We start from the raw sequence: 24,013 nt of genomic DNA on the forward strand, positions 1-24,013 counted from the left end.
CTCAACTGTGATATGTCGTATCGTCAGCGCCTTTGTAAGAAGTATCTTTCATCCGCAATAAAAAATCCACGTCCAGTGTATAAATCGTGTTAACTGCTATCGCAGTTTCATTCCCGTGTACTGTGCTGGAAAAATTAATGTTAATCCTATAATTACTGCGATGTAGGGAAGTATTTGAGTAAAAGCTGGTAATATAATTACATGAATTTTTGAAACATTTTCATGGCATTGTCATTTCCGCACTTCCGTAATATTAAGATTACATTCATCAGTAAACGCAACTTTACGTTACTCATTATGCGTCTCCTCCATTTATTCACTTGCTCATTGCACGTGGTTCATTCGTTGCTGTTTTGTAAGTATTGGTTTTTTTGTTGGTTACTTCAGTATAAAATATGTATCTCGTAGTTAGTCCCTAACATTCCAAAGAGAAACTTCAGTAGTAACCTCTTCGATTGAAGCATATCTTCTTCCCGAACGATTTGAGTAAATGTAGGACGTGGTGATAATTTCCATGTCCAGCAATACTAACGTAACCTTTTCACGAAAGTAATCACCATTCCAGCCGTGCATTTTACTGTATTTTCTCAGGTTTGCAATTTTAGTATTGCTTTTTTTTTTCATAAAACAACTATTCGAGAAATATTATTCTTAAACTAATTAATGTGACTTTTCTTTTCATTATTGTTCATAATAAGTGAAAATTCATGACAGTGAACTACAGAAGCACACGATAGTAAAATGTATTACCTTAATGTTTACACTATTTTGGACAAAATATTCATCATTGGATATCACATATTATGATACATGTATTATTCTCTCTTTTCGACATAGAAAAAGAAATGATCATGACACTATGTAAGTATTCACACATTTTGCCTAATTCATCATAGAAATTGTAAGTGTAAGTGTATTTCCCACATTTGAAGAAAATATTATGGTATATGAGAGGCTCAGTAGGAAGAAATAGTGACATTCTTCGAGATTATATCAGATAAAAATTATGAATTAATTCAAATACCTGGATACAATGCAAAATGTTTGCAGATCTGGGTTGGTTAGGTTTACTTTCATACAATCATACACGCTGTTCATAGCATCCCAGAGGTCTAAATGCCTATGGCTGTGAGCTTTATGCATAAACTATAGACTTACTGGGTTTTTAAATTTTTCTTTGCTACTTAATACATATTTCAACACTAACAGACTGAAATGACATAGGGATAGAACTCTCTCGTGGCAATGTGGATGGCGTGGGGAATCGGGGTTCGATTTCCGGCAGGAGCGTACGTGGTTCGGATCCTATGTTAAGCTGTAAGTCTATGTCTCATATAGCCTTGCTTGTTTTAGTGCAAAAACTCGCATGACCAATATATCGCTGTTATATATCGCTCTCCAAACTGTCACGTGACGAAAATGTTGCCGCCCGAAATCTCGCATGATTAGAACCTCGTGGGCCAAAATCTCGCTTAAGACAAAATTTCACCGTCCAAAATATTGCGGTACGAAATTTCACCATAGCAATTTCTTCAATTTAGAATGTTCAAAATATTGCTTTTTATATGTACGCACCTAAAATAGTTTATTCAGTTAAACCTTCATAGTAATGACTTTTGGTCTCGGTAAGAATATATGTATTATTACGAGACAGGTCCTTCTATTTCATGGATACTGTTTCCCCATGTATACTGAAGTTTATATACAGAGTATCGTCTTCTTAACTTAAGGAATTCGTGATATACTGGATTTTTGCTATTAATTTTGAACCCGCGGTGAGGTTCGCAGTTCACTTTCACCAAATAATTAAACTAAAATAGATTTGATGGATAATATTTCTTCTAATTTGCATTTATCTTACAATTAAATATCCATTCAATTTTAAACCGTCCATTTTCTACACTTCGTGTGTAAATTAACTTTCTTGGATGATTCTTCTTCTTCTCCCCCTCCTTTGTATTTATTATTATTATTATTATTATTATTATTATTATTATTATTATTATTATTATTATTATTATTATTATTATTATTATTATTATATTGACTTCAGAAAACTTATATAGCTACGTATATTGTCGACCGCGAAATTTTATCCGTCTACCAGTCTCGCCGCTAAAAGGAACACTAAACTCAAATCAAACCCAAATGATATATAGGTATTCCTGACACTCCGTTGGATCATTTACATTAAAATTTGTCATGCTATAGTAGAATATTGAAGAGATAAACTGTTCCAAATACATAATCTCATAATCGAGGCGTTATGAAGTTGTTAATTGTGTATTAGTTACGTCAAATGAACACAGGTTTAAAGACATAGTGTGATTGGATATATAAATATTATTGTATGGAATTTAGATTAAAGGGGTTGATTTATATAAAGTGATAATGAGTTGAGTAAAGAGTTACTAAAAGTAGTAGAAGAAACTTCGGTTAATCTTTGCTTTAGAGATTAAGAGAATTCCCAATTCTGTTTATCTACTCTTCTTACAATTTATTACATATGCTCCTTTCCTAATACTGATATTAAGAAGCATGTAATAAATTTTATTTCTCATTATTTTGGACATTATTTTTATTTTAATGAAGTGGACTTATTTGGACAATGTGTGATGAAATGAAAAGTTTTTCTCATCCTTTTACTCATATAATACAATGATGAATTTTTCCCGGTTATCTCTAAGACCGTGGGATAGTTTAAACAACGATTTTTTAGGTAGCACTCTAGATTCTTAGGTAGAACACTTAAAAATACAAATCTAATTATACAAATAGAAAAAGATCAAATCACGGCCTGAGGATCATTTTAATGTTCTTCATCACCACAAACTAAAACAGGATGTCAATCGGTCACGAAAGTCACGAAAAAGCCACGAAATGAAAAAACGGTCATGAAAGTCAAAAAAAAGTCACGAAATTTAGCTTTCGACTTTTTTTTTTTTATCTGTACAAATATAAGTAAAGATTTGAAAATTTTGTTATACAAAACGCCAAAATTCACTACCAAAAATGTCTGTAGTCGGCTTTAGACGTTACCAAATTGCAAGCAAAGCACACTTTTATCGCATGCATGAAAATTCAACCGAATTTGCACCCAGATTAACTTTTCAGAATGTTACGAAATTTTATGGTTTGGTAAAGAAAAGGTCACGAAAAAGTCATGAAATTTTATTCTGGAATTTTAGTAGACACCCTGTAAAATTTTAAATAAACTACTTAAGCACTTACGATCATAAATATCGCACTAGCAAAGAAAATTAACAAATTTAATAATGGTAGTCAGTGCAAAACCAATTGCAACTATTCCCCTACACTACCCCCAACAAGAGTATAAATTAGAGTGAGAGTTACGAACTATAATAGCCAATAAGAGTGAGACGATGCGAGAGTAGAAAATGTAATATTTGAAGTATTGGAGAGTCTTTTTTTTTTTAAAAAAAATGCTCTGGGTTTAAGATTCAGGGTGGCTGTGCGCGCGAACTGAGAAATCACTGTACAGCCAATGACTATCACAACAAACATCGTATAGAAAAATATCCTTTGTTTGCACAGTGACCATTCGTAAAAATGATTGTGCCGAATGCTTTTATTTCTTTAGTGTGACAATAATTTGTTTTGTATTTTATATCAACTAGTAAGTATGTTTGCCTAAATAAATCAATGGAAATAAATTTATAAGTATAATTACTCAAATTTCATTTGTGCAGACGATTTTATCCATGATAACGATCCACGTATATGTGTACGAGGTTCCCATGTTACGTTTCTATTATATTTGATGCTCGAAATCTGGTGTTCGTATTTGGAAACCTGTTCATTCTATAAAATCAGTGCAAAAGAGGTTGAAAAAAAAAACACAGAAGTCTTATATATGGTGCTTGTTATCGGGTTTTACCCAGATCATCTTCACACCCACATTTTTTCACATTATATAATACTTCCGTTCGCGAGAACCTTCTCATCCTTAAATATCGCTATAAAATAGTGTTTCTTCACCCGGGATTTCTTTGATTGAAGGAAATATCGTTTTAAGTAGTTCTATGTTTATTGCTTTGTTGCTTGTTTATTTTGTACCTTAACAAGCCTATTCAGTGTAGTGTACTGTACTTAAATTTCATAATGTATGAATATTTTCTATGTAGATTCAAGTGATATACTGAATTGCTAAAGTTGTACAGGAATCGCAAGTAAATTTTCTTACGCTCTGTATTTGATCTGTAATTTGTTACTTATTGTAAACTTTTTTTTTAAAGATAATCCTTGTTTGATTAATAATATAGGAAAGAATATTGAGATAAATATACATGTTGAGATATTTTTAAAAAATATTTCAATTTCAGGTTTTTCTCTTGGATTACGCGGAAACCATTAAAATCCCGGTGACGGATTTACGAATTCTAGATGAGAAATTTCAGAAGGTACGAGATGGAGCTATAAGATGTCATCTGTCTGGAATTCGTGCAGCCGGAGACAAAGAAGAATGGCCTGTAATTGCTTGCGAAATTCTTTCTGAAGTTGTTGGACACTATGACATTCTGTATATAACCAAAAAGGTTAGTTTACAATTCTTAACTTTCGTGCATAGTGTGTTCTTTGTAACCTATCCAGTTTGATGTAGTAGGTAAACGTCACTATTTGGACATTACTTTGACATAAGTTTTTCTTTTTCCCTCATAAATTAATGACAAGATGTTCGAATTCCAGCTTCAGAAATGAAAGCCTTTCTAGGAAAGATAAACGATGAGATATGTCCTTATATTAGGGAACAACTTAGTAGAAACATCAAAGCTAACATTATGGTCTTATTTATTTTCTTACTTTCTGGCATTTCTTAGTATTTTACATTAGTGGTGGGCACAAAAACCGGTTTTTCGGTTTTTAGAAAAACCGAAACCAGTTTTTGAAATTTTTAAAAATCGGTTTTCTCCAAAACCGATTCGGTTTTTCAACGGATCCGGTTTCGATTTTTTTCAAAAATTTGTTCTATTTCTAACCAGAATAGTGCTTCGTTGTTTTCCGGAAACCGAATCTGTTTCCACAGAAATAGATTTGTCTCTCTTCCAAAAGTTTTCACCGAAACTGGTTTCGGTGAAAACCGAACCAACCGGTTTTGGAAAAACCGAAATGTCGGCTTTTCGGGTTTCGGTTTTTCTAGAAACCGGTTTCAGGTTTTTATAAAAACCGGTTTTGCCCATCCCTACTTTACATAGGACATACGTTTATTTAAAAACTATGAAAAAGAAGTTAGTAAAGATAGATCTTTTTTATTTTCGCCTATGATAGTCATAGAAAGTAAGAGAGATCGTAAACCTCAATATATCGTTTGAAGTTCAAGCATTAAACGTTACATCTATGTAAGATGCGTATGAAACATATTATAGAAGGTTTCTTTAAAAAAAAAATCATGGTCGTTCGTATTCTGTCAGTTTAGATGCTTTTCCTTTTCTTCTTTTCCTTCGAACTTACAGCAACAATTTTAGTATGAGACGCTTCATGAACCATTAGACTTCTTGTTTTAGTGAAGACTATAGTTAATAAACTTACCAAAAAGCATTCGTGTTATGTGATTCATGAAACGTCTCATTATTGTTGTAAGTTCGAAAAAAACATATGAAGTGGTAGAATATCAACAACCATTGTTGCCACTAATGTATTGAAAGAATCGTGGAAGTTCACCAACAGGGTGAAAACTGCTTTCCAGAAAGTCGGAATATTTGACTCTCTCTCTTATATATATATATATATTTGATTCAAACATCTAGAGTTGGAAAAACGTCAGAAATCTGGGCTGGTAACGGTCAGATCTGTTAGTGGTAGTATGTTAGGGCAAAACCCATGCTCTACGTACGAAGGAGCAGCACATCAGTGCGCAATAAGCAGACAGTGATAGTGAAAAATGGGCGACTTCTAATTTCCAAGGTCGTCTGGTAGACTTAGAAACTCATTTGCGTTGGGGTCGATGTCCTGACCACACATCACTCAACTTAAAGCAGTGTGGTATGCCTAGTAATCCAGTAACAATCGCGTCGGTAATCGGTACATCACTCAACTAAAAGTCGTCTGTTATATGTTGAAACCTCAGTAGCAGTCGCGTTGGAGCTGGAGTCTATGTGCTGACCACATATCACTTAGCTATAAGCGCCTGGTAGGACCAGAAATCCAGTAACACTGTTCTTTTAGCACATCACTCAACTAAATGCCATCTGGTAGGCCTAGACACTTCAGTAATAATTGCATTAGATCGATGTGTTGACAAGACATTATTCATTTGTTAGGCGTAGAAATCTAGTAACAATCGCATTGCGATCAATTTGCTGCTCATTCATTACTCAAGTAAATGCAGTTTGGTTGGCATTGAAATATAGTAAATATCGCGTTGGGGTCGATGTGCTGACCACGCATCACTCAGCTTAAAGTCATTCGGTAGACCATAGTTCAGTACTGTAATGTTCGGAATTTTTTAAATATTATTATTATTATTGGTTAATGAAGTACAGCGTGGTGGCTTTACGAATTGTATGCTGAAAAAGAATCCTAAACTTCAGATCAACGAACCTACCAATGATTTTCCAACTGGGAGCTGAATGTAGAAGCATGCGCACCCTAAGCGTAAACTCGAAATCTCCACAAAGAAATACGTGTATTTTCGTGTAAATTTCGTCAAGAATATTGGTCACTGACATTACAAATATGAGAAACCTTTTAAGTAACATGTTAGTAGAATACTCACTGATGTGAAAGATTTGATCAGTTATTCAATACACTTAATAAGTTTTATATATATAATGTAGAAAAGAAGGAATACTAGTAGATTTATACCAATTTAGGCGTTAGTACAGAAATTAAAGATGGAGTATATTCGTGGGACGCTTGTGATTACAAAAAAACACTTCCCGTTTCAGTTACAGTTTTACGTTTTAACAATTAACGTTAAAACTGCAAGTGGTTACTTTGTACCACTTTCCGTTTGAATAGGGCTTAAGAAAAATGATGTTACGTATTCTTGGAACGTTAAATCGATTTCATAAAACGGCTTTTTGTTATATCTTTGCGTTTTTACTTCATGTATTATACAAGGTGGGCCATAAGTCCCTTACCACCCCTTGTAAAATCCGTGTTCGTGGAAAATAGTGAACAACAACCATGTAGTAACATAGTAGGCCGAGGGGGAAGTCGGATTGTGTTGGTGATGAAAGCCGCTATCTTGAATTCACGTCAAGATTTTTAAATGGGAACATGGTCATATGGCACATCATTTTAGGCTAGAATTTAAAGACAAACACAATGGTGAAATCGGTTTGTTGATATCTTAATTTGTTCAAACGTTACACGCATTTCAAATTGCTAATTTTACCTGTCACGCATAGCGGAGCACGTGCTCTACGTGGTCCCCATCCCGAGTTATGCACAAGTTAAGTCTTTCAACCCATTTGTCCATGACCGTCAAAAGAGTTTCTGGTGAAATATCGGCACACGCTGCAAATATGCGTTCTTCCAGGTGTTCAAGATCCCGGATCTTTTCGGCGTATACCTTTGCCTTCAGGTGACCCCACAGGTAAAAATCTAAGCGCGTCAAATCTGGTGATCGTGCTGGCCATTCAATGGGACCACGGCGTCCAAACCAACATCCAGGAATTTGTTCATCCAGATAGGTACGGACCTGTTATCCGTAATGCGGAGGGGCACCATCCTACTGGAAAAAGGGTGAAAATGTGCAGTCCTCGGACAGTATGGAAGGGAGGATGAGATCCCGCAACATATCCAAATACCGTTCAGCAGTGAGGGTACCAGGAATGATGAATGGACCAATTAATTTGGTGCCCCATAGACCACACCACACCATTAATTTGCCTGTACCTACCATTTTGCAAGGATCAACCCACTGAGGATTTGCCGGAGACCAATAGCGACAGTTTTGCTTATTCACTTCCCAGTGTCATAAAAATTGGCCTCATGGGAAAATAAAATTTGTATCTGGAATGTGGGATTCGTTTGCAACTGTGCGAGGGCCCAGTCGCAAAATTCCACACGACGATCAGGGTCATCTTCAGATAGATGACGTTGAAGTTGCAATTTGTACGGACGCCACTTGCTTTTCTGTAAGATACGTCTGATGGATGTATGGCTGACACCACATTCCATGGACAGACGACGGGTACTGGGATGTGATGATGTAGCAAATGATGCCAGCACTACTACTGATGTGGATTAATCTATTTCGGTCGTGGGTCTTCCACACCTGGGTTTATCTGCTATGGAACCAGTATCCATGAACTTCTGGAAGAGTTGGGCGACACTAACATGGGACACAGGATGTCGATCTGGGTGCCTGGCATTGAATTCAGCTGCTACAGCCCTTGCACTCCTTTCTCCCCATGCCCTGATCAACTCCTTCCTCTCTGCTGTCGTTAGCGGCATAATTATTCACCTGCAACAACAGAAACTGTACGGTAAAATTAGCAATTTGAAATGCCTGTAACTTACATTAAGATATCAACAAACCGATTTCATCATTGTGTTTGTCTTTAAATTCTAGCCTAAAATGACGTGCCGCATGTCCATGTTTCCATTTAAAAATTTTGACGTGAATTCAAGATGGCCGCCATCTTGGTCACCATCACAATCCGACTTCCCCCTCGGCCTACTATGTTGCTACATGGTTGTTGTTCACTATTTTCCACGAACACGGATTTTACAAGGGGTGGTACAAGGGACTTATGACCCACCCTGTAGATCAATATTTAAACCAGAAGTCATAGTGGATTTCTGCCATTTCCGGTTTAGTAGATAGTTAAGGATGGAGATGTAATGATTTTTCGGATGGTTAACGATTTACAGAAAGCATATCTCTCTATCTATTATCATTTTTGCTCTATAGCGATCAACGTTAAAACCCGAAATGGTTAATTTCTGCCACTTCTGCTTTTTTAAAGTATCAGCTCCAGAAAAAAAAAAGTCAGCTCCTAACGTGGCCCTCTAGTTTTCACCAAGTTTGGTGATGATTGGTCAAGTAGTCTTGAGATTGTGTAAAAAAGCAACAAAAGCTGTCCTTTCTCCCTTCGGACTTTTGCACTTTACGTAATGTTCTCAGGCAGAAAATATCTAAACGTCCTGAAAAAAGCAAAAAAACTACTTGTGCCTTGAAGCACTCTTTACTCCCTGGACTTCTGTTTGTTTGTGTTCAGAGCTTATGCATGGTTTGTGTGCTGGGCGAAAAAGAGAGAGTAAAAACAATCAACTGAATAAAAGCGGTGTTGCCAATAGGAGATTTACTACTATAAGCAGGTATATTTAAGCCAAAGGGTGAATTGAAGAACTTGGTGGAAGAAGGCCAATCCCACTCCCCCATGAAAGAAGAGTTTTATGGCTGAAGTGTAAGCTAGTGTCATCTAGTGTTACTCATTGGACTAAATGCATTGTGAGATATGCAATAGTGTTCTGTATCTGTTCCTACAAACGAAAGTACCCACGTTACTTAGATATTTTTCTACATCAAAACCACTTGAATTGCAATTCTCTCCAAATCACAAAATTGTGGGACCGACCCTTCTTCCATTGACCCCTTCAATTATAAATTCCACCAGCGTACAAATTATACCTTTATAAGAAGTCTTTAATTTGCTTATTATCTGTATTTAAAGAAACACTAACCCAATAAGACCATGCATCATTATTATTAAATATTGAAGCTCTAGACAAAACTAACCAATTACGGCGATTTATGTAATTCCTTTGAAAAAAGTCTTCAATAGTTGTCTGCAATAGTTTACCCTGCGGACGCTAGTTTCTAGTGAAAATTTACTTTCAATGCTGATCAGTTGAACGGATTATTTAAAAATATATTTTCAAACTGCAGAAAGTATTTTCTGTGCTAAATATGTATGGACTGAGAAAAATTCCCGTCCGTTATGTAAAGGTTACTAAAACTCTTCGAAGAAACAAGTATGTCCGTCTCCATATGTACCGTGTCCTGCGAAAACGAACTAAGCGCCACTTTCATACTTTTAAGAAATTTACGTATAAAGGTTGATGTCCAGCATTAATGTAGCCGTAATCAAAAGTGAAATTATGTTTCTTTTTTTTTGGAAAGGTGTTGGTTTTCCTCTCTTTTCGATTGTGCAAAACGTTCTAATGCTTATCAGGCACCAATCGTCGCATTTACGTGGATTTTCAAAGTTTGGCGCTTAGTTCATTTTTGCATAACACGGTACATATGTGAGTGTGTCCGTTTGAGGAAGGTTGTCTCCCACAATATTGCATGTATTTTTGCCAGGACAAAAAAGTTCCTCATTATTAAGGTTTCCGTTAAGGGAGGTTTCATTGTGTGTGTATATAAAATTGACAGTCCATTGGATGCAACAACAACACACATCTGAGGGTATGTAGGTCGTTTCTTGCAGAGTGATCACACTAAAAGCTGTCTTACTAAAGAAATTGTCTTAAATATATTTTTATTATTATTATTATTATTATTTCGTTGGCATAAAATATACCATTGTAATCCATACTCTGCAACATCAATGTTCATCCTATTTGTGATTTGGATTCTGCAAAAGCATGTATGATTCTCTTTGCACCCATTCATTTTAGAAAATTTTATAATAGAACATAATTTTTAGAAACATTTCAATTTAACAAATTCATTCTGTTTTCTTTATAGGGTCAGATAGAAAATAATTCTTTGCCTGTAGAGTTGTGGTACGAAGAAGTGACGAAAGGAGGAGCCTTGGAGCCAATTGTTGTAGAATGGCAAACTGTTAATAAGAGACTTATAAGACAAGGGGTTGCCATTCCTATTAAAGGGTAAGTTTGATAATATTGTATTTTATGCTCATTATTATAATTGTTATTTTTTCCTTTTTTTCGTAATTATCTTAATTATCGACTTGTTATACTTACGTTGTTGTTCTTTTACATGATGATGTATGCTAAAATTCAAAAGTAATGCCGGGAAGTTAGTACATTGTTAATTTCATTTTTACTCAGCAATGTTTTAATAGTGAAATAAAATCTTTACCTTTTGTGGTTGCCTTGTTGCATAGACTTGTTTCTTATCCTACTAATATATTTCGACCATTTTTCTACTACGGACATCATAGAAGAAATGAAATTCCTTAAAATAAAACTTTTTACCGCTGCTGCGTGTTATTTATTTATTTATTTATTTATTTATTTATTATTTTTATTTATATTGGATCTAAAGTTGTATACAGTATTAATTCGTTGTTAAAACACTGAAAATAATATTACTTACTAACACTTTGGATAATGTACCTCTAGGCCAGTGTTCGTAGTGGCTGTTTGTAATATTTTTTCCATGTTTTAAGAACAAATGTGTACTTCACACAAGTTTAGGTCTAATATAAGTAACAACATGTATAAACATTTTAAATAATAAAATAAAATAACAAGCAAGAGGAGTAGGAACTCAAGTTCATCCAAAGGAATTCCGTTCCTCTTGTGATGCCCACAGTAAGAAGGATAAGCGAAATATATTAGGAAGAGGAAATCTACTCAACGGGAATGCAAATATTTTATTTCATTATGTATATAGTGCATTGTTAGTGTGAAAAAAAAAAAAATTATTTAGACAGTCATAAAGTGATTGTTTTATGCAGAAATCTTTGATAATATAATAAACTTTGACTGGGTGGTAATTTACCTCTATGTATGTTAATTTAACTTTAAAATATGGGTAATTTGAATGATCCACAAATGTCTTCATTTTTGAGTCTCAGGGTGGTTACAGTCTACTCTCTAGAGAGCTGACGAGTAGCGAAGGAGATGGCTCAGGTTGTTAAATCGAGTAATAGGTATTTTCGTTTAAATTCTTTCTGTCATCTAATACTTGTTATGAAATAGAATAAATTGATCGTTTTCGTGTTCGAGGAAGTACTTTTGTTTTGTGATGTCTTGACATGTTGAAAAAGACATTTAGAAACGATTTTAGGGGAGATGTTTCCGGAATTCCAGTGTAATCCAACTCGGCGAATGAATTTTTCGAGCAGTAGTTGTATATGTTTGAAATATCTTACCTGTCACTTGCCAAAGAATAGAAATCTAATGTGATCCTAAATATTTAAAAAAAAAATAAAAAATAAATAAGTAAAAGTTTTCTGTCGTTAATACTAACAAAGTAAAAATAAAGGAATCGCAAAGCGAGTATAAAGTAGTATTTACCAGACATGAGACGGAACACTATTACACAAATCTTACAGAAAAGAATAGTAGCTGGGAAACATGTAAAGTTGTGCCATACAAGATCACTCGATAGTTTTATCAGATTGATAGTTGAGAGTTGGTCGGTAAGTATTCAGAGGTTAAAAAGGAAAAGTTGATATATATTAAAAGAATTGGATAAAGAAAATATAAATTATTAAAAAATTAACAAGAAAAATGGATAATTTCTTACAAATACAATATACAAAAATAAAAGTTGTGCTATTATGTGATCAGTAGAGACTGGATGTTAGGCAAAATGCCTATTCTTTAAAATTAAAGATTTGATCAAAAATTACGTTTTAAAGTTTATATGGGGAGTTATAGTTTCGATTTAAGGTAATTTTATTTTGCCTAATTTACCTGTTTCGCTCCTTAGTGCCTAAATAATTGCTTTAGTGCCTAATGTTGCCTATTCTATGCATTTTCTTCAAAATAAGCCTTCATTTTAACACATATACATATTAGGTGTATGCACCGGAGCACTTACACCCCCTTGCACACACTATCTAAAATGAGAACCTGTCAGTGAAAATAGCAACACTTTCCATAACTTTCCTTCGTCATGTTTCCGTTTGAGGCTTAAAAGAAAGCTGAGTTTTGCAAAAGCAATAGTTTAAATCTGTTTTCTGAAGGTTGATGAAAAAGGATGCACGGAACAAAGTAATATTTCTCATTCACACCACAGATGCCTGAAGGCATTAAAAATTTCAAATTTAATTCACGTGTAGTGGTAGTTATTGGTGCACCCCGTCAGAAAATCCTGAATCCGACCGTGTATTATATATGAAATTCATATAAAGCTTCGTTTTTATGTATACAGTAAAGGAAGATATTAAGAAACAGGTATGTTCCTGTATTCTTTGAATATTATCTATGACTTGAATCTATTTTTTAATTGTATTGCGTATATCTTCATTATTTTGAGTTTTTTTTTTTTTTTTTTTAAGTCCCTATTTTCCAGGTTTTTAATGCCTAAACATCCTGTCTCTAGTGATCAATTTTAGCTTCTGTGAAATTGTATTGTGGCGTTAAAAATCTGATGTTAAAGATCACAGAAATAAAGATTCGACAGCAAATTTTAAATTTTATCCTGTAAAGCCTGACTAACAGCATCCGCACGCATTGTAAAGCCTTGAACACAGGGATGAAATAAGGTACAAAGACGATCGATGGCTGAAATAGAAGGGTTTTATATTCTTCTTACAGGTTAGATAAAGACAAATATTATACTTTGCCATTGCGAATGAATGGATAAACCTTCTGCTTGACTGATCCCATTATAGTTGATGTTGACACTGTAACGGCGTACATATTCCACTTTAAACGCATTTGCTGGAGATTGCTTACTTCTTCGCCGCTTTCGTGAAGTTTCCGCTTCACTATAGTCCAGTATTGTTCGATAGGCCGAAACTCAGGATAATTAGATAGGTTTATCTCCTTGGGTACAAACTCGACCTGATTAGAGGCATATTACTCCTGTACTGGTTTAAAGTAGAGACAGCTAGCCAGATCGGGCCAAAATACAATTTTGGACTCGTGCTGGCGTATGAATGCCAAAATCCTCTTGTTCAAACGTTCGTCCGTGTAGATTAGTGGTGTCATGGTGGACGATGTGATGAAAACGGCTTTGAGCCCATAGTTGCAGATCTCTTGCCAAATCATGAGTTTCTTTGCGAATTTGTCAGCAAAAGCGATGGGCAAGTCGCAAGATAAAATTGTTAGCCAGGAAGTTGTTTGTAATCCATTTTGATGTAAATGTATCAATCATAATACAGCCTCCAGATTTCGTCAACACACGTTCGCATAGCAGTCTTGCTTGGTTTTTGGTTATCATATTTTGCTTTATGGCATATATGTTTATTTTCACAATAGGACTTCTAGCTGCCCCTTAAAAGGATATTCAGCATGATCATATAGTTGGCACAATATCTTTTCGCAACAACACGCACGGAAACACCAGAGTTGACGTAACTTGCATTAAGATCTTCATCTGCAGCTCTGTCCATGGTTTTTGATTCTTTTGAAAGATCGGCTGTGCACTTTCCACACTTAGTCTTCTTAAAACACTTGATTACACTGCACACTGGTTTGGGTAACTTGGAACTAGACTACAACAGATTTCTGATACTCGTACAAGATCACTTTTCGTTTCTCGAGTTTCGTGATCCCTATCACTTTACAACGCGGTGACTTATCCTGAAGAACAATTGACCAGTTGCTTTCAAAACACTGTAAACAAACTGTTTACAATAGTTTCCGGCTCCGACTACTAAAAGCGGTGTAATCTATTGCAAGCCGCGTACACATTTACATTTAGCCAAACTTGAAGGCTAAATGTAAGTGATCGAAGAAGGCGTGAAATTTCCTACTTTCGTAAGATTATTTTTTCGTCTTAAAAGAGTTTTTCCTGAACACTTTTTAATTAGAACTCTATATACAGGGGCAGTACATACAAAAATTATAATTAGAGCCCCGAAGTTATTGCAGTTTGTTAATGTTCATTTTGTATTTTGTAAAATTTACATGAGTGTTTTAAGTGTGGCTCGAGTAAAATACACTAAGCGTCTAAGTTGAATGGAATAAATAGGGTTGTTCTAAAGTCTAATATAGATTATTTAGGCAATCCCAAAATTTACTTCGTTCCACCAAACAAACACGTGAATTTCTCAGACATGAAAATATGAAAGGCACGTAGAACACATTATATCATTTCATATAAATGGGCCGCTCTGGCTTGAGCATAGTATCATTCATGCATACGCTTGATCAACCTCTACTTCGACAGCAGAAACTTCAGAATCTAGCCATTTGTCTATAGTGTCAGCTGTCTTAGCTTAGCTCTGTCTCTCAACGTCTACGACAGCTCCTAGATGCCTTTGCACACTACTTTCTCAGATGTTTCGAATACTATCTGTCGTATATTCAGAAATGTCATTTCTTTAGACATTCTGTAGAGAGTAACTAGTTGCACTAAAATTTTCCTATGGGTTAATAATTTGAATGCCATTCTCTTCAATATGTTTTGTCTTCATTCCACAAGATTCTGGAAATATTAGTTTGAGACATTAGGCTGATTGAAAACCGACAGCTGGAAGTTTGATAGATTAAGTTTTTGAACTATAGTTTGAAACAATCCTATCCATTTAATTCAGACAGTTATATTTTTTTATTTGAGCCAGATGTAAATTTTACATAAAGTTTACAAATATATATATTATATATAAAGAAGTTAGGCACAAAGTCGTTTTTCCCAGTGTGTGTGAAGAAATAAAAGAAGCTAGGTTATTTGACAATGCTTATTATTGTACTTACAAATACTGTTCAAACTGTCTCCCACTATGTTCAGTACACAAGGTGCATCTCTTTAGCGCTGACTTGCAAATATCGTAACACAACCGCAGATTGCTATCTAATCTTTGGAATGATGGATCTGTTAGCTGTTTCAAGCGATTCAAATCCTGCGGTTACCCGGGAGACAACTCATCTTTTACACACATGGAAAGTCCCATGGTATGAGATCACATGAACGGGGATGACGAATCTGTCGTACCATGGCGACCAAGTCATTCATCGAAATGTTGATCTAAGAAATCCTTCACAACAATACCAAAGTGAGGCGGTGCTGCATTGTGTTGCCACGTGAATTGAACGTTTTCGTAACGAGAGTTAGTTTCAAGTTCTGGAATGATGACATCCTGCAACATCTGAAGATATGTGTCACTGGTAACAATTTGTTAAATAAAAAAAAAAAAAAAATAATAAAAAAAAAAAAAATGGTCCTAGGACACCACCACTCCAAATACCATCCGAAACAGTGATACCAGGAACGTTTAACTGTTCTGTCATAATTTCATGTGTTTGTTGACGGGACCGTTCATCTTGAATGAGACCTCATGTATCCACAAAATTCGCTTCCAGAAGTCCCTGTCAGTTTCGTCCAGAATGAGGACCACTTACAGAACTCAACACGTCGGTTTAGGACACATTCGTGCAACACATGCAGAAGCTTTGGCCGGTAAGATTTTATCTTTAAATCCTTTACATGTTCCTTAAAGAGGTACGTCTCATTCTCAAATCACATACTTGCTTTCTGGTAGACTTCTTCGGGCTAGATACACAACTCTGAGCAATAATTTCAGTGTTTCCTTCATTCCGTTCACTTCGTGGCCGCGCTTCGCGGTAGATCTTAAACAAAGCTTATAGTCTCGAATCGTTAGTTCAGGTTTCTCATGGCTTGAAGTGGTGGTGGTTCCGCACCTGGAAATCTTCTGAAGTCTGCTGTCACATATTTGTGTTTTTGTTGGGTTTCCACCAAACTTGTAGCATGAAAACACGTTGTTCCTTTGTTAATTTGCGATTCATCGAAACACCTGTACTACTTGGCACAACTTTACTCAATAAAGGAAACACGTGCGAAAACATGGCTACCAGTCCCAGCCACACTAAGAAAGGCAGTAGTGCTAGTTCTAGAAAAAAAAAAAAAAAAAACAACTAAAAAACGCTCGTTAATAGCACGGAAATAAAATTACATTATAGATTCGTTCATTCGTTTTATGACTATACAGAAATTATTACATTTTCAAAAGTGTATAAGACATCTAATCTTGATAAATCAGTATGGTGTGAAGTGTCCACAAGCTGGAATCACTACTTCTATATGTCGTGACATTAGTGTCAGCCACGCTGCTTGTATGTCAGTCTATTAGACTTAAGAAATTCACTCTTTTCCCGGAGGGCGTAACGAACAATTCCGCAATCAACCATTTCCCACATATGTTTGTAGGTTATCATATTAGGCGACCGTGTATGCCAGAGAAGCCGTATCCACCGCCTCAATACATGTGGCTGGACGTTTTCCTGCTGGAATGTGGCGTCTAGAGTTGTCGAAGGAAGGGTTTAACTTCGGCATCTAGAAGTATCTTAATGTTGCTGTTACAAGTGAGATTGCCCTAAATGTGTAGCAGTTGTGGTCGTATATTGTACTCAATAGTTCCTTACACAATTACGTCTGCCAATCGGCTTCTGTGGCGCTCTATATTGCACTTACTTAGATTACGCTCACCTTGACAGCACTTGCCATCACTGAAAGACAGGTTGAAGCGGATCTCGATCGAGAAGTCTGTTACTCAACACGCCAGTAACGAGGTCCATGCGCCCATTGTAGGTTGAGGCGCTCGTAATTCTCGGTCAATGGAAATTGACGCAAACGCATACCCGCCGCCAGTCCAGCAATCTGTAGACACCGTGGAACTATTGTCATAGACAAATACAGATCGTTAACGTGTTCTAGCGTCGAGCTCACACTTTGGACGGTGTACGGTCTGCCATGGGGATAAGATATTTTGTCTTACTTGGTGAGGTCGTATTACGCATTCCACCGCCAGATCGTCGCTGCATACAGTTCGTTTCTACTTATTGCTTCCACACACGCTTTACAGCAACATGTTTTGTACGCGCACCATTCTCGCAGTACGAGAATCCGTTCTCGTAATTGACTATGCGGCCCTGTTCGAACGCATTCGTCTGTTTATATTACACCTTTTGATGTGACGAGACATAGTGGCGCTTGCCCACACTTTACTATCTGAATGCTACGTAAACCTGTCTCTCATTTTACAGTTCCAATCACTAAACTAAGGGTGCTGTTTGGCCCATATATGCACCATCGCGCTGTAATTTTAATCGTTCTTACGCCTCTCGTCATTCCTTCTCAATGAGGAAATTTGTATAAACAGCAATTTATGCATACTTTGTGTGTGAGCAACATACTCGTAAACGTCTTGATTAAAACGCAAATTATTTGATAAAAAAAGCGTGAGATTTTACTAAATAACAAAGGAATTTACTGTAATTATTATGTAATTGGCGATGTACACTCATGTCCAAAATTGTTGTCGCATGTCTATAAATATGTTATTCTCGGAATATAATTTGATAACGAATTCGCCCGGTTCCTCTTATAATGTTAAGTGTGTGTATAATGGGCAAAGACATGTATGTGGCAAATTTCATGTCAAAAGAGCAGTAAATAAGAACAATTAAACGAAAATAAAATTTTCAAGCCCATTTAGCAACATTTTATTTTACTCATTATAATTTTCGTATTTATAATTCTTTTGCTATGAAATTTACCACATATACATTTCCCGATTATACACACAGTATCAGAATTAAAAGTACCCTGCAAAATCATTACCAAATTATATTCTTACAAGAAGACAGTTATAGATATGCGACAATAATTTTGAATACGAGTGTACATAAAATAGTGTAAAAAGTTAATTCATTTTCAAATTTTCCATTATTATTATTATTATTATTATTATTATTATTATTTGTTTATTTCAGGGAGGAACAACCTACTACCCCGAAAGAAGATGTTCTTCGTGAATTAAGTGAAAGATCACAAGGAAGAAAAATTGATCACACGGAATTCGAATGGAAGATGCTTGAGTCAAAGAAAGAGGTACCAAGTTATTAGAGTATTGGTAATGTTGTTACCTTAAGAATAATAGTAAAATATTTCCGGTGAACTAAAATCGATATGAGACGAGGCTTGATTTAATTGTTAGTAAGAGCCGATATAAGAGTTACTAGAAGTAGATATTACCCAGTAATCTTTTATGTTCAGTTTTATAATTAGCTAGACGTAAAACAACTTGAGAATAGTATTTTTGTTGCGTTGAGTATTCTTTGGTCGTGTGTCGAAATTTAGTGTCCCTTTTCAGCACCGAGACTATAAGAGACGGAGACCTGCAGCCTATTGTAAAATCCGAACTACCAAACTCTGTTCAGTGCTTTCCCGCCGAAAATTGAACCTGGGGACACGTACAAAAAAGGCGCACACACTAGTTACTAGACCAGCGGGAAGGGAGGAAGTCGGAAAAAGAGCCTATCCGGTTTGCCGTAAGGACTAGGCTGTCACGTGATCAGGTCACATTGCGGGCTAAATCGAGTCTGGAGATTCCGCGTGGGGCGCCCTGGGTAATTTGCAGGAGATGCATGTACTTTATCTTTATTATTGATTTACTCAAACAACTCGACTTTTGACAATGTTTTAACCATTTTTACCTTACGCGCTGTACATCGTTTTTAAGCTCTTCATTATATCTTTGCAGTAAGCTTTGAATTAGCCATATCTTTATTATAGTTTTTGAGATATATATATATGGACGACTTCATTTTTTTTATTGATTTTCCATTGACATTAGTGTTGATGTTTCGTGCTTTTTGACCGTGTTCCATCCATTTTAGAACAATCTGCTTTTGGAATATAGAATCTACATAGTCTATTCTGAATTTCAGCCATCTTCCTCTTTTTGTTTTGAAATAAGTGGAAGAATTATTTGCTTTTCCTTGATTTTCCATTGACATTACCCCTTCCACTACGATTTATTTTCTGAATTCTGATTGAAGTATAAGTTATAAAAGTGAATTGTAGATAGTTTATCATTATATAACTTTCAAAACATCAATATAATAACCGTACGTGGTGCTACAGTAGTTTAAATTTTATGACGAGTGTATCTCGTTATTGTATGGCTTGGCACCGGGAGGCCATGACGAGCTAGACTCATCATTTATGCGCAAGGGGTTAATGTTAATGTTTTTTACTACGTTCCATTCATTTTAGGACAATTCGCTTTTGGAATATAGAATCTACGTAGTCTCTTCTGCATTTGAGCTAAATTGCAGCCATCTCCCTCAAAGTCTGTTCACATCATTGCATCCGGAAGGTCCTTTACCAAACATCAAATCAATTGAGGCAGAATATCATATTAAAATGAATCCATAAATAAATGCACCCCTATGAAAATATATTGTTCAGGAGAAAGTGGTATAAGATAGGTATTTTGAATGAATAATTAATATGTTGGCCTTTTTCTGGAGAATTTCATAAATCAGTGTATCATTTGTAATTGCATAATATGTCATTCTTTTGCCTCAAAAATAACCCCGAATTAATTAGTTTTCTAATTAACGAAATAAAGAAATTAAAAAAGAAAATGAACGAGAAATTTTTGGGAACGCACCATATACTTCATTTTTTGCATGAGCGGTATAAATTTATCACTTGTTCTCACATTTTGTGTATTGATTTCCTTGCTAAGTGTGGGAAAACACATCTGGGATTTCAGTATACTTCGTTTATACTCTTAACCCTTAACACACCAAGCAGGGTCCTCTAGGGACCCCAGAGGGTGATATTTGGTGATATTGCTGCAACTATAAGAATCAATTTATTCCCGATTTTTATATGTGCCCTGCATCTTTTTGGGATATCTGCTGCATAATTAAATCAACGATACGTTCGTTAAAAAAGTGCAAAAAAAAAAAAAAAATAAGTTGGGAAATTAAAATAATATTTGGGGTCCCTAGAAGACCCCAGCTTGGCAAACAACGTTGACGATTTATGCTTGGTGCGTTAAGGGTTAAATAAATGTTGCTCTGTAAAATGATCTTAATCAAATTCTCTTATAGTGTGAGAAAGTATTCCGAGAAGCATTCCGATAAATAGCAGTAGTTATGGGTGAGAGAGAAATAAAACATACGTCATATATAAGTACTGTTACGTAAATATAGACTAGACCGAAATTGTTTAGTGTCTTATTAAACAATTTATATTAAAGAGTCTTGAAAGTGTCACGGATACAACAAGGATACAAACCACTTTCAGAAACAAACATTTGAAGTGAAAGGGAAAACAGAACCCATTTGTGTAACAGAAATGTATACCTTTGTCAAAATATTTGTGACGATAGTAACAAGAACTTCCGTATTGACGTCACAGAAAACAACCTTTTGTGGTTAGGATGGTCCAGAAATACAGAACAGAAAGATGTAAAGTGAAAAGCAAATGTGTATATAAGCTCTGGTAAATTCTACCAGAGGATGAGTTGCCTTTAAATGACGAGACCTTGCTAGTCGCGTTAACCGAGTCCGTTAAGTCGCGAGTCATTTATTTGTCTTGTGGGATTACTATTGGATTTCTCTATGGATACAATCGTGTAAGTTGGAATCATTCTTTATTGTTTTCTACCAAGCATAAAATGATTACCAATAGTAGCATTGGTCCGATTTGTATTCCTCACGCACCTTAGGCCTTTGTGCCAGGATTCATATTCATGCTTATGTTTATTTATATTTACATATGTTGTTACAAGTTAATTCTTGGTTTACTTATGGTTATTATTAGTTCACTTAAATCAATATAAAATTCATTGAGAATGACAGAAATTAACTAGTAACTTTGATTTCTAATTGATTTATGTAACTTTCTGTATGTGTTCATGTAATCTCCTGAGCTGATTGGTTCAGTTCTCATGCACTCTCATGTCTCGCATCATTGTCGATATTCTAAATTTGTTGTAAGAACCAATCTAGCCTACTCTTGTCTTATTAGTCTATATGTCAGAATAAACTGATAGACCAGGAATGTTTGTGATTAGTGAACTACTCTAGTACTATTAACATCCCCGATCTCCTTTACACGTAATTGGGTAACTTGTATGTTAGATATAAGTTGATATTTATTACATGCATAGGCTTAAGTTAATCAAATTATAAACCGCGAGACAGGCCACCGGTACTACCATTTATTATACCAAGTATTATTATTATGTGTATTATAACATAATTTAGATCATTCAGACACGTACAAACACGTGCAGATACGTGTTAGTACAATCATGATCAAAAGTGTCTTGAAGATTCATGTATTGAAATGTTATGTATAAATCCAAGGAAGAAACTTCCGATCATGATTCTTAAGAGAATGCAACCAAGATAATAAGCAAACTCCATAGTTTAAGAAATATCAGCGTCTACAAGACCAGTTCATTTATTTCCCAGACTGATGCAGGAAAAAAAAAATTTTTTTTTGCTGGTACCCTTCATAGTACTTCTCTGTTGCATCTATCCACCGATTTGAGTATTATCGCCACCACTGGAAACACTTTTTTTTAATGCGCTTTTTTTTTCTTTTTTTTTTTTTATGCGCCGAAGTTCACTTCTCGCATTGTCCTGGACCTCCAGGATGATGTCAAATCGTTTCTCTTTTAAGGTGGATTTCTGTGTGAGGAAAACGAAGGTAGATTGGACTTGTAAGGGTTAAGGTTTGGGCAAGAAGTTGGACATCATTCCTGAAATGTACCACGGAGCATTGTCATGATGCAGACACCATTGCCCAGATTCCCATTTCAGGCCGTTTACGACGAAAGAAAATCACATAATTGCTGTAACATAGCTGTCAAGTCCTCCTTATTGTCAGTTTGGCCACGTGGAAGAAATCATGATGTATGTGTAATACAATCATTAGCAAAGTCTCCCGGGATCCAGCTAATTTCCAGTTGGACGACATTACCTTGGTTTCGGGGTCATACTCGTAAACCCAGGATTCATCGTCTGTGATGATACTGACTAGGAATGTCGGGTCGTTGGTGACTATTTCCTCAAGTTCCGTGCTGTTTGTATTAGAAGTGTCCTGGTCCTGCGTGAGAATCCTCGGCATTAATTCAGCCGAAGCATCCAGCATCCCAAGGTCTTAGCGTAAGATTTGATAATATGAGCCGATGGAAATTTTATCTCCTTTACAATCTCACAGCCAATTTCTACAATACAACAACCACTCAACGATTGGGTCCCATGTGTGCTCTGACCGGGCAATTTTCTCCTTATTCGGATTCACGGCCGGGAATCGATCTCCACTAATATACTTCCAGCTTGGAACCGTGCAAATCACTCAAAGGTTGTTGCGCGACTCACTGATGCATCACCGAATGTTACTCGCAACATTCTCATGTCTCCGTAGCTATTTTTCCAAGTTTAAAGTAAAATTTAACAGATTCATTGCTCCTTTCAATCACACTGTTTTACAATTCTACACGTGTCATTTCACACGTCACCACGAATCACTTAATACTGCCTGGATCAGGTGAACGATAACGCTGTGACGTCATAATAAGATGATTCCGGCGTACCTGCGCTGTGAATTGGATTTTACGTTGCACCAATCCAGTTTAATCATGTTTATTATCTTCCCATATTCTTTCTTACCATATGGTCCAATATCCTAAGTTTTCTCAGATACAGCTGTATATATCCTACTTGTATTTCTTATGCGTCGAGACATTTGACCTATCATAGACGCCCTTGTCTTGTCCGTAGTTACGTATTTGGTCACTTTTGCATATTATAAAGTTGCACATGGATAGCTGTCTGCATTCACATAAACAAACGAGATCTTCGCAAATGCATATAAATTCTGGTGTTTTTGAATGTATAGGGGGCACCAGCGAAGAAGAAGAGTTGGGCTGAAATGGTATCAGAAGAAGAGGAAGAAGAAGAATTTGATGAAGTTCTGCTAGAAGACACTTCTGAGAAAGAGGATGATATGGACAGCGAAATTGCAGGCAATGATAGTGAATGTTCGTCGAGTGTGGCTGGAGCCTTATTGGAAGCTGATTGGGTTCCAGCGAAACCTCTAACTAAAACAAACTTTAGAGCCATACCAACTTATGTCGATGATAATGCGGTAATTTATCTTCATGATATGGAAACAGGTAAGAATAATGCATTCTTATTATTATTATTGCTTTTAAAGATAAATTAAAATATTTTGTGGTTTGTGTATATGTGAACTAGAGACCTGCACGGGCCGAATGTTTCGGCCCGAGCCCAATCCAGCCCGAACGTACCTAGGCCCGGCCCAGCCCTGGCCCGAAAAGTTTTGGAGATTTTCGGCCCGGGCCCGATAAATTTTAAAAGTTTTTGGCCCGACCCCGGCCCT

At 35.8% G+C, this 24,013-nt stretch overlaps 1 protein-coding gene across 2 annotated transcripts in view; it reads left to right on the forward strand.

The window, feature by feature from the left end:
- qin (tudor domain-containing protein qin) overlaps positions 1–24,013 on the forward strand; it is a 613,696-nt gene that overhangs the window by 527,739 nt on the left and 61,944 nt on the right. For both annotated transcript variants that reach the window (XM_081728961.1, XM_081728962.1), the window contains 4 exons: positions 4,344–4,556; positions 10,664–10,806; positions 18,574–18,691; positions 23,510–23,786. In XM_081728961.1, coding sequence (XP_081585087.1) covers positions 4,344–4,556; positions 10,664–10,806; positions 18,574–18,691; positions 23,510–23,786 — 751 coding nt within the window. The remainder of the gene's footprint in view (positions 1–4,343; positions 4,557–10,663; positions 10,807–18,573; positions 18,692–23,509; positions 23,787–24,013) is intronic.

The sequence above is a fragment of the Thermobia domestica genome, chromosome 10 (assembly GCF_964235325.1).
Source record: "Thermobia domestica chromosome 10, izTheDome1.hap1.1, whole genome shotgun sequence".
NCBI lineage: Eukaryota > Metazoa > Arthropoda > Insecta > Zygentoma > Lepismatidae > Thermobia > Thermobia domestica.